The 12,434-nt window shown below is 46.9% G+C and overlaps 1 protein-coding gene across 3 annotated transcripts in view; it reads right to left on the reverse strand.

The window, feature by feature from the left end:
* Nucleotides 1-12,434, reverse strand: part of GRB7 (growth factor receptor bound protein 7) — a 99,246-nt gene that overhangs the window by 21,136 nt on the left and 65,676 nt on the right. For all 3 annotated transcript variants that reach the window (XM_066586735.1, XM_066586736.1, XM_066586737.1), the window contains 3 exons: nt 3,683-3,866; nt 2,208-2,340; nt 1,006-1,162 (listed from right to left, as the gene is read on the reverse strand). In XM_066586735.1, the coding sequence (XP_066442832.1) occupies nt 1,006-1,162; nt 2,208-2,340; nt 3,683-3,866 (474 nt within the window). The remainder of the gene's footprint in view (nt 1-1,005; nt 1,163-2,207; nt 2,341-3,682; nt 3,867-12,434) is intronic.

Raw genomic sequence — 12,434 nt, forward strand, 5'->3', positions numbered from 1 at the left:
CCACCCATTTCTCATACATGCAAAAAAAAAAAATAAAAATTGAACAAGCTGTATTTTGTGCACATTTGTACACCAAAAGAGCCCCATAGAAGCCTACGGAGGATGTGCAAATGTGTACGTAATATACAATGGCATGCACAAAATACTGTGCAACACTGTGAAAAAGAACACATCTGGAGCTCATTAAGCTAAATAGTCTTTTAAATCAGGGTGCAGGTGTGTCCAGCGCACATATGAACAGGCCCTGCGTGTGCACAAAAGTACAGTAAAATGCGCAAAAAATAAAATCACATGGAAAAGCACCTTGTTCTTATGGAAAACATGTTGCACATACGCCCATGGGAACAAGTCCTTATGGTGTGGTTAGGGGAGTGACAGGGAGCAAGGTGATGTATATTTTCACACTCACCCGCTCTCCGATTTCCGTGATGTATTCTCTGAAGATTGGCGCTGCACAGAAGTTCTGTGTGCGGGGTCTACCATAAACTTGCATGGGAGAGTGTGCGCGTGACAATAAAAAACGAGTTGGAGCTTTGTGCGTGGCACGATCTTCAAAGGAGGACACCGCAGGAACCAGAGAGTTGGCGAGTATTTAAAAAAAAACACATCATCACCCGGCTACCCGGCACCTTCCCAATAGCACCATAACTTAGTTTATGGTGTTGTAGGGAGGCGACAGGTTCCTTTTAAAGGACTCTGTAGGGTGCCTCCACGGAGCATCTAATTGCCCCTACAATGCATGCTCCTAGGGAAGAACATCTCTGTAATACTGCATGTAATGGTACACACAGTCTTCATGGTTTCCATATAGATCAGTGTGGCTCCATCTACAGTTACGTTACACAGTTGTACAATATGGGCTCATGGTCATATATGTGCACCGCACTACAAATCTAATATGAAAGGCTGAGAATCTGCAACCCTGTAGAAGATCATTTGGTGAACTCCAAGTTGACCGGTCACTGGAGATTGTGTCATACTATGAAATACATTTGCTGCACTCACCGAGCCCCAGATGTGGGTGAAGCTCCACCAAGGACCAGCTCTCGTCGCTTAGGCAGTGCGCCCTCTCTACCAGCATGTCGCACAGATGCCGCGCCGTGGCTCCCGCTCTCACTTCTAGTGATCGACATGTGCCATCCTCACTATATACCTTCACCATCTGCTCATACAGACAGAAGAATAATAATCAACATATATCCAATGCCTCCCTCAGATGTATATTATACGATGACCCCATCTTCTATCTAGCACACATGTGAGACTCAAGGCCCACGGGCCAAATGTGGCCCATTACGTTATGTGGCCCATGAGGTCTGGACGCAGAAGAGCCTCTTCTAGATCAGAGGGTCCTGATCTGTCCCAGAAACACCCCTAGTGCACTGTGGACTTGGTTGCAGACTGCCTCTGGGTACCGGGGTCCTACACTATGAAGTCGGGTGAACGTAGACTGAGTGCTGTGGCTGTTCCTGCAACCCCCGGAGCCTTTGGTGTGCACTCCTGTTGAGCCTATTCTGAAGTACAGCACTGCTTGCTGGAGCTCAGACTATGAGGCAGCTTGTACATCCCGACTAGTCCTCAATGCCATGCTGCAGAAGATAGACTGTTCCAGACTGCCTGTCCCTGTCCTGAGAGCTTGCTGCACAGATCAGAGAGAACGTCGTGTTATCTGCTGCTTAGCCCAGTGAGTAAGGACTCTGTCCTAAGAAATAAGGTTCTGCTAACTCCCATAATTTTTCCTTAACCCTGATTACCTGCAGTTTAGAGTCTGTATTGGGGGAGTTGTGCCCCAATTTTTCTAGACTAGAACCTTGCTCTGATTTGTCTGTCCCCCCAATTTTCCCTTTTAACATACCCTTTAAAATACTGTCTCTTTATTACAAACAGCCCTTTGAAGACAACCATAATGCTGATGTGGCCCTTGGTGAAAATGAGTTCGACACCCCTGATCTAGCACTTCACTGACTCAATATTACTCTTCATACTTAGTCGCAGCGGTTCCTGTAGGTTATAATTAGGTACTACACACCACAACAGGTAATACTGATTTGTGCATTACATCTTTCAGTAATCAGAATGGGTTTTAGTAAATTATGATTGGCGGAATATGCATCCATCTTCCTGGGCCAAACCATTATGTATAATACAACTAGTTCATGACAAATAAGACAATATGTAGCCATAAGACCAACCAGTATGGTACTCACATGAGGACCCCCTTCCAAGGGGGAACTGCTGTTGGGTGTGTTACTAAGGATTGGGGAAGAGTTACAGAGTTCTGGGAATGGATTTGGGATGTCGGGGAGTGATGATGATCGCGACTCCTCCTCTCGCAATCGCCTACAATAGAGAGAATATTTAGAAAGTCTTTTCGGGAGCCTGCTCAAAAGAAGAAAAAAATTAAGGAAACCCTTAAAATCATACATTGGATCTTCATGAACGAAAGATTCAAGTTTAAAGTCTTTACTGATATATCCCTACGTGTGATTTAAAAGTGCCCTTAATATATGAGGAGAACGGGGCACCAATAGCGGACCTGCCAATTCAGGTGTCCTCTGTGAATGCCAATCAAGCTGCACGGTGCTGGACTATAAGCATAGGTTCCACTACACACCGACGGACCTCATGGAGTCAGTTTCAGACAGGTCAGAAACATGCAGACCAGTAGCCCACTGGAGGTTATTTTGTAGCACTTTGGCAGAACTCCTCCCGTTCCTCTGGGGTCCTGATGCTGAGTTTATGCCCATCTATGGCGCTGTCCAGCCCTCCTCATGTACCCGCCCGTGCCCTGGTATCTGCTCCATGTTCTTGATACACAACAAACCTTCTTGTGACGGCATGTATATAAATGCCATCCTGGAGGAGCAGGACTACCTATGTAACCTGATAGGGCTGCAGGCAGCACCTCATGTACTGTTAGTGATGCCAGCAAAACTAGAGAAGAAGCAGTCAGGAAAGAGAGAAATTGTCTCCATTCTTTTTTTTTTTTTTAGGGGGGGGGGGTTGTCTTGCTGTTGCCTCTCCAGTGCAAATCAACGTGATATCAATTGGACAGACTGATATCTCTCAAGAATAATTGACTTGGGGTTACACAGGGATGATTAAGGGTTCCCCAAAATTTTCTGAGCAGCCTAGAATTTTTAACCATTGACTGCATAGATCATAGACTCATGGTTGACATTAAGGCCCCCTGCACACGGGCGGAAATTCAGCAGTGGATTTCCTGCAGAATTTTCGCCCGTGCTCGCCTGCATAGGATTGCATTACAATACGCAATCCTATGCAGACGGCCGCGATTTGTCCGTGTGAAATCACACGCGGAAAACAAATCGCGGCATGTTTGCAGAGGCCCGCGAGAATTCTCACAGCGGGATCTGGCCGGCCATCTGCAGGCAGCCTTAGTCTGGGTTCACACAGGGCGGATTTGCCACGAAATTTCGCTGCGGCACATCCGCTTGCAGCCGCTAATCCTGGGATTAGCCAGCCATGTGGACGAGATTTGTCAAAAATCTCGTCCACATAGCACGGTCAATCCGTCGCGGCAAAACAGCAGCATGTCTATTTTTTTTCACTGCAACCGAGACGGAAAAGCATGCGGCCAAGCCACTCCAAAACCCGCGGCTAAGTGCCAGAATTACAGAATTACATTGCATATAGTTATCCACCCCCCGTAACAACTTACCCCCATTTTCCACTTTGTATTAACAACGGCTGTGACCGTTTCACCTCTAATGACAATAGGTCAGCTTTTTCTGGAAGCCCCTTGAGCGGTGCCAGACCACGGCTTGCACTTCCTTCCCTTTCATACGGATTGTCTAGTGCCGGACTGTGAGTGCTCTCCAAGGCCTTCAAGTCCATACTGCCCCCTAGGAGGAGAAGATAGAAAGTTCCATAAGTTGCTAGTAGCTCTAAACTCTCACCTTCCATGTTCCAGATCTTTTGCAATCATTACTCAAATCAACATCACATATGTTCTCCTGCAAGCTCTGAGGACCGTTGCCCATATGCCCATGTTACTACGTAAGAGATATATTAGAGGTCTGTAGCTCCTACAAGAGGACTATAGATAAGACAAGAGTCAAGAGATTCTATCAACCTCAAAACAAAGTTTTCGAGCAGGATCTATGGGCAGAAAGCAGCAGTTGACGGAGCAGCCCCATGATCTAGATCTTCCACTCACATAGGGACCGATAAAGGGTTTACATTGACAGATATGGAACTTAAGAGTCATCTGAATGCAGGGACAAGTCTGAGGCGATGTGACAGATGGACACTTTCCATGTGGGCTGTGACTTTAAGCCGTAAGGTTGCTGTTTGGCTTTCGTTGTTGGCATGGATTCTGCTTCTTCAGCTAATTTTCTTTCCCCGCTCTGACCTGCGCCCGACCTAATTCGCTCCTCCTTCTGGGTTTAAAATGTAACTGAGGGCGGCTGGCTCGTCTGATACCTGTACGATTAACACATTCAGTGCCGGCAGGAGCTTCTGTACACACGCTATAGCTCGGCGTAAGGTGTGGCAGGGAGCATACCTCAGTGCAACATGCAAAGGTGCTTCCAATGCCTGGGACTGCAGCATGTGGACTGGAAGGGACCTTTCACACAAGCGGAACCGTCTGCACTCCGCATCGCAAGTCACGGTGAATTCTGCAGGACTACGTGCGGATTTTGATGCGGAATTCCGCTGCATCTGGCAGAAATATTCCACCCGTGTGAAAGGTCCCTGAGGACTCTTCCATACGTATGTTTTTCTTGCGCATTTTTTCACACAATATCCCTGCGTTTAACACGAATGTTAATGGGACTTTCTAATGTTAAAAACGCATCGCACAAAAATCGCAAGTTTGTGCTTTGTGATTTTTGTCTGATGCGTTTTTAATATTAGAAAGTCCCACTGACAATCGCATTAAAAAACGCAGCGATATTGCATGAAAAAAAAAAACCACGCAAGTGTGGAAGAATAATAAAATGCGTGAAACACTGCGTAACTCCGCTAAAAAAAGAACGGATCTGGAACTCAGACTAAATAGCCATTTAAAAATCGGGGCAGGTTTGTCTGCCGTGCGCAAATGAAGATGCTGTGCTGCGCGCAATAAGGTGCACTCCTTCGCAGCGCAAATACGTTGCACTGTGGCGTATGCAATTGCGCACATGTCCGTGTGACAGTGGCCCTAGGGGTGCGTTCACATGTGCAGGTTTTCTGATGCAGTTTAGGAAGCCAAACCCAGGTGAGGATCATAAAAGGAGAGAAAGAATAAAAGGACGGATACAACTACTTTTTTTTTGGATCTGCTCCTTCTGCACCAAAAAAACAAAAAACGGAACGTGTGAAAATACTCAAAAGTGGTGACTGCAGACGCATCGTGTCCTGCTGGAACTTGTGGTTCCAAACAGGTGAATAAAAACGGTCGGTCATCTGCAGTGGTATAAAAGAACATAAACCGCCTGTATACATTATACTCCATGTCTATAGGATCCACCGAGAGCCCAATATCGGGTCAGCAATCCAGGTGAGGATGAATTAGATTTTTCCTACCTGGCTTCATTGTTTCCCACTTCCATAGGATTTATTGGGCACGTAGGGGGTTAATGGACAATTGTACTGCGCGTGTCCCAGAAAGTGATAAATACGAAATAGTACAACTACTGGCTGCATACAAAATAATGCAATTTGCCATATACATCTTTTCATGGAAGTCCCACAGAAAAAAAGTGTCAATCTATGGTTACAACAGACATTGTTACCTTCTGTCAAAATGTTGCAGCAGTGTGAGTATGCAAAGAGGCTCCAACTTTACTACAGTGCTGGAAAGTGAAGGTTTTTACCAAAAAGTCACAAAATGGGGTCAAACCTACTTAAAGTGACAGAAGAGTCCCTACTGATACACAGGACAGCGGCAATGTGCTCAGTAGTATTCTGTATCTGCGCCCCTCCCCCATATAGTAGCAATTCACGGAGACGGCTTCGTATCAGGGCTCATTCGCATCGTGTCTGAATAAGCAACATATTCATGGACCACAAATCACATATTCACTGCGTGCATTTTTCCTACATAAATATGCATACGCAAAAGGGCCCATTGTTCTGACTCGCAAATACATAGGGCGAGCAGTTTCAGACACGTCTATTCTAAAGCACGCTCGCTCCTGTGCAACTTTTTTGCACAGTGAATGTGTGTACTTTGAGCGCGTGCTGCACGCCATACTGTGCATATTTGCGCAGGCAGGGCTAGTTCACATGGACCGCGAAATCACCATTTTCTGTTATAAATGGGTATGTGCAGCGTTTTGCACATACCTATGTGAGCTTGGACTAAGGGGGTACCCAGGGACGGCAATACGGGAAATACAAGAATTGGGGGGACGCAGTGGGAGGTTTTGATGATGGGAGCTATAGGATATTCACGCGATATAGAACGTTCCTTGATATGATATGAAGTGTAAGACGGTGTGACGGGGACAGGCCAGTTCGGGGGATGACCGCGCTACGTGTTTATACAGGATGATGTGAGGTTCGCATGAGATTACGGTTACTGAAGATAATATTCCCACCTGCGGTACGTAGGAGCCTGTAGTGACATGGGGATACTAAATTTAATTACGTACTCTGACACCAACACTGCACTAGGCTGCGAGATCGACACGCCACGGACCTTGGGTAATACAATGAGGAGTATGAAGTACCACGCGGACTGCGGTGGATATAAGTACGAAGTGCCTTGTCCGCCAAAGTGATAACGGACAGTGGAGATGTATCCTGCACCCATGGTGCACTGATCCCGCATGTGCGGAGACTGTCCTTGGGGGACACAAATGTGATGCCCGGGTAATTATATGTAACGGTAAACGTATTCGTACCCCCATAGAGAGACGCAGAATTCTACATTGTGTAGTCAAGTTCTTTTTGTTTTTTTTTTAAAATAAAATCTGCCGCCTCTGACACACATAGCGCCCCCTCCTGCTTCATATGCATCATTAGTCTAAGGCCGGCTTTACACGGGCGTATTTGCGTGTGCAATACGCAGAGAATAGAACCCATTGATTTCAGTGCGTTCGTTCACATTCCCGTATTTTGCGTGTGCACGCTCATGCGAAGAGTTCTAAGACTCTACACCTGCTTTCCTGCATGATCAGTGCTGACCAGTCGTGTCTTAGGCTACTGATATATACTAGTGCCGCCATCTTTGTTGCTGCAAGTCCGGAGGATTGCCTTAAAGCCTCATCAGGAAAACCACGTGCATTTTTACAGCAGTCTTTGCGGTTTTACTGCATCAAGAACCATGACCCATCCCTGTAGAAATGTATGTGGTTTTTGCTACGGTTTGACCTGCACCGCTTGAATACACCCTAAATGGGATTTTTCAGCGCTTTTACTGGAATGATTAATTAACTGCGCAAAACAGAGTCCAAACAGAACCAATATGACGATCCGTACCGAGCTAATTAGTGCATTTAGCACATCCATATAGGATGCCGTACGGTTACATTTACCTACTGATGTGTGCATAATGGGGTTATTGATGTATAGGCGACACTGAATTCCCACTTGTTGGCCGAATGAAGTCAGCACTCAGTACGAGGGGGGACGCATTGGTAGATTGTATGACCGTTACTAATGTGCTCCCCGCTGAATGGAGACCTTGTGCCGACATCACACATCCATCAACAAGCAGTCAGTCTTCCCTATGCAACGAACCGATGACATGACAAGCAATATAGTGTATACCAATAAAGCCTGAATATATAGCTAGACTTTACGGACTTCGCTCCACTCTAAGGACTGGAACTTGGTTTGATTTGGAGAAATCCAGAACTGTCATCTAGAAATATTAGCTTCAGTCACACATAAATGGGAACGAGCAGAACAAGCAGTAAAGTAATCCTCCAAACCTTAAGGAATGCTATACTAGCCATTATTTATATAGCCCTGACATTATAGAAAATGGCTCCATTCATGGCAGTAGACAATGCAATCTACCTGAAGCTAGGGCAGAGTCTGTACAAGGCACCCACCGGGGTGATGTATGAACGTGGGGCTGAATCAGTCGGGGGCAGTGTCCAAAGTTTCCTCTAATCTGAGATTCAGCCATGTAGGGTGGGCTGATTTGTCAAGAGCCAGATGATAGGATTCTCCCACACTTGCCCGACCAGCTGGCTAAATAAGTGCATACCCCCTGAACTGCAGGTGAAGAATCAAAGCCAATTGGTTAAGATAGTCTACACATGATTTAAAGTGTACTTGGAGAAGTATCATTGGCACAGCTATGGGGGCACTGGAGTTACAGCCATACCTGACCCCCTAAGTGCCCCACTACCACATAAGAAGTCACCTTCCTTGATGCCAAATATGCTGCCTCAGGATAGCCTTTGATTTTGTCCTGTCTTTTTTAAACCGCACCTACAAGCTTTCAACACCTCAAAAGTATTTCTTGGATAGGATCCTTAATTTTCAGCCAACAATAATGAAAATGCCAAAGCAGGCCCTCATCCCCTCCCACCTAGACTACTCCAGCATCCTCCTCTGTGGCCTCCCAATCAATATTCTTGCACTTTGCTAATCCCTTTCACTGACTACCCAATGCCCAGCAAATTCACTTAAAATACTAACAATGCCATACATCCCTGTCCACAGCCTGCCCCCCTCCATCCATCCCCCGTGCACAACCCGCCCCCCTTCGTCCATCCCCCCATCCATCCCCCATCCGCAGCCTTCCCCCCCTCCGTCCATCCCCCCATCTACAACCTGCCCCCTCCATCCACCCCCCGTCCACAGCCTGCCCCCTTGCATCCACAACCTGCCCCCTCCATCCATCCCTCCCGTCCACAACCTGCCCTCTCCGTCCTCCCCCTGTCCACAACCTGTCCCCCCCGTCCACAGCCTGCCCCCCTCCGTCCACCCCCCGTCCACAGCCTGCCCCCTCCATCCACAACCTGCCCCCTCCATCCATCCCTCCCGTCCACAAACTGCCCTCTCTGTCCTCCCCCTGTCCACAACCTTAGTAGTGGCTGCCAGGTGAGAGGTTCTCCGTGTGAGGCGAGAAGAGCGCCGCTGCAGGCCGAAACCAGCTGCAAATCTGCAGCTGATTTCGAGACAAAATCTTCCCCAATGGGCAACAAACGCTGGTGTGAACGAACCCTTAGGCCCAACAGTATCAATAGCCAACACTCAACTACCAGGCGAAGGACCCCAGGTTTGCGTCGTAGGTGTCCGGGCGTAACATTACAGATGCGGGGACTTTCAGTCCCCCTGTAATAGTTTAGTTACCCATAGCCTTTTTTTTTTTTATCACCGATAATAGCATATATACTGAAAAACCAACTTTCCACAAGTGATGACATACATGCAGCTGGAATGTCTCCTCCGACATCAGCGAACAGTCTACTGTATGGAGAGAGCGCCAAATCGCTGTTCTTCTATTAGCTAGAACAAGAGAGGTTAATACAGGTATGTGACCCGAAAGCTCTGATGAGTCCCATACAAAGGAGACGAGACAGGGCAAAAAAAGTAAACCGCCTTGGTCTCTTGTGGAGTGTCTGCATTTGTCAGTCCGGTTTAACACCATCCTTGCCAGAAAAAAAAAAAATTTGCAAGAAGTCAATACTTTTGCATAACTTGTTGACAACAATAACTTCTTGCCGTTTTCGCTTGCGTCGCCGTCAGCTGGTGGCAGTCCTCACGGTGCCGCTTTCTGTCACTCTGCCCATTGTGTCATTTATCTGGTTAATTTAACATAGTTTCGCTCTTCTGCGCAGGGCATGCTTCCTCGCCCTCAGTAGGCCATTTAAACAAGCAAAGCTCGCCATGCATGACTTGGGTTAGACACGACTGTTTTTTTTTTATGCTATTGAAATAAGCAAATATTTAATTTGCATCGCGCAGGAATGTCATCTGCCGCTCCGTACCCTGCAAGGACCTGCGATACGTGCAGCAATTAAGAGTGGAACTGCCCGCTGAAAGGCTTATTAAACTTGCTAGCATCTCTGATTAAGACCTTTAATCGGATTGCATGGAAAATCATTTGACTGCCATCTCTCCATTTCCAGGGCTTGTTTTTTGCTAATAAAATTACTTGGGTCGCTATGCAAATATCACTCGCTTTAATCTGCGACTGAGCGTGACAACACAGCAGTGCTGAATAATGGGCTGCAGATAGCGAGAGGGTGCTATGTGACCCAAGGCAATCAATTTAGCTTTTTGCTTCGTTTGTTTAGTTACCAAACATGTTAAAGGGATATACAAGTATTTACAGTAAGGCAACTATTAGTCATAGTGTATAGTGCCATGGTGAGACTTAAGACCCTTTTACACGCAACGATTATCGGTCACAAGCCATCTTTTGAGCAATAGCTGTTGCGTGTAAATGTGTGTCCATTGCCGAGTTCAGCTCAGCTTAAAATCTGCTGTCCCTGATAAGAGGGAGCACACGCTGAGTTCTCCGTGTGCAGTGCTGATAATATTCTTCCAGCTGCTATCCTGCTGGAGAACAATAGTGATGTATTTAGAGAGCAGACCACTCGCTGTTCTCTAAATACATGTAAATAAAGCTAGTGTGATTAGCCCATTAGTAGCTAATGCAAAATGATAGCTCAAAACAGGCAGTTTCTGGTGAATTTTGAGCAATCATCTGTGTGTGTAAATGGGGCTTTAGAGGTGTGCAACCTTGTGCAGTCACACTAGGAACATCAACCACCTCCGTTCATGAGTGCCATCTGGGTTCATAGCGCCTCCATTACATTGCCTTATGTTTGGAGCTGCTGTTTGATCACTGTATATTTCGACTACTTGGGCTTCATATGGTGCTACTTACTTATTTTTGCAGTATAGGGTGCAGGCAGCATTAAGATAGCCGTTTAGGCTTCATTCACATAAGCAGAAGAGACTCAATTGTTTGGATCCTTCAATGCAGATTTAGCCCAAAGTCCGAGATGAAATAATGTAGGACGCGGTGCTATTTTATCTAGCAATATGGCGGAAGTTGGACGGATCCCACTATAATCATGGTTATATGACGGATCCATTCTTGGCTGTCCTTCAGTTTTTGTTCCTATGATGGAACTTAAAAACGGAATGATGAACAGAGTCTTAGGCTGGCTGTCCACAGGCATTGTGAAGTCCCGTGGCAGATCTCTTCCATGGGAGCCGTCGCTGAATCTCCGCCGGTCAGCCCTATCTGATAGATAGGCTGGCCGTGGAGAATCGGGGCATGCACGCCGTGAGCGGAGAATCGCAATGATTCTCTGCTCGTGGACAGGGGCCCGCGCTTACCATAGCAATGCTATGGAAAGCGTAGTACCGGCATGATTCGCCGGCGGTTTACCTTAGGCCCCCTGTCCAGAGACGTGTTTTCGCCGGCGGTGAACCACCAGCGGACCATGTCGGCCAATGCTTTCCATAGCATTGCTATGGAAAGCGCCGGCCCCTGTCCACGAGTGGAGAATCATTGCGATTCTCCGCTCGCGGCGGGCAATTCGCAGCAGATAGGGCTGACCGGCGGAGATTCGGCGGCGGCTCCTGCTCCCGGGCGGTGGCTCCCACGGCGGAGATCTGCCACAGGACTTCGGAACGCCCGTGGACAGCCGACTTTAGGCACCATACTGTAGGGTGCTTCTAATGAAGCACTGTATAGCATAGATATTTGTCCACAGATGTTACACAAGGGTGCCAATGAGCATACGAACAAGACTGTGGACAAGAGATCTTTCATCCGACTGTCAGATGAAAATTTCAAACAATGACAATCTGTGGTCGGTCAATGTTTTGGATAAAATTGTCTATTTTCACCAACTTTAATGTGTATGGGCACCGCTAACTGCCAGATGAACGTCTAATTCTTCCTTCCAAGACAACTGCCGTCGGGGGCATTTTGGGACACCTCCATACAAATGAGATGGTCAGCCAAAAAACCTGCTGAAATTGGCAAGTTAAGCCATTCCTCTAATGTGTAATAGTAAGTTAGTAGCTCTTGTTTCAAAGATACAAAAGAATGGTAGTGAAGTCCTACTTAAAGGGATTGTGCCAAAAGCACAACTCCTGTTCCTATACCCTATTAGGATACAGTGGGCATCTGCTCATAACCCAGAACAGGCATGTGCTCAGTAGGAGTGCCTCCTGTTCTCATGAACGTTCTGCAATCCTGGTATTACAGGACGGCCAAGTGAATGGCCATCCTGTAATACTGCATTCTCCCTGCAGAGGCCGATGCGGGGAAAGCATGTAGCTGGCCGTCAGTTCTCATGGCAAGCTCAGCTGACTGATGGAGGTGCTGAGCGGGACTCAGGGAGATCAGCTATTCATTCTGGGCCAAGTTGTGCATCTTGGCACAACCCCTTTAATTATAGAAACTGGAAGTTCCTCCAAGCCGAGAAACGCCCTACAGTACAGAGTTAGGCCAATAAGCTTTAATGACTTCAGAAAGTATGTCACCAAACTTATTATAG

This window comes from Eleutherodactylus coqui, chromosome 13 (assembly GCF_035609145.1).
Source record: "Eleutherodactylus coqui strain aEleCoq1 chromosome 13, aEleCoq1.hap1, whole genome shotgun sequence".
Taxonomy (NCBI): domain Eukaryota; kingdom Metazoa; phylum Chordata; class Amphibia; order Anura; family Eleutherodactylidae; genus Eleutherodactylus; species Eleutherodactylus coqui.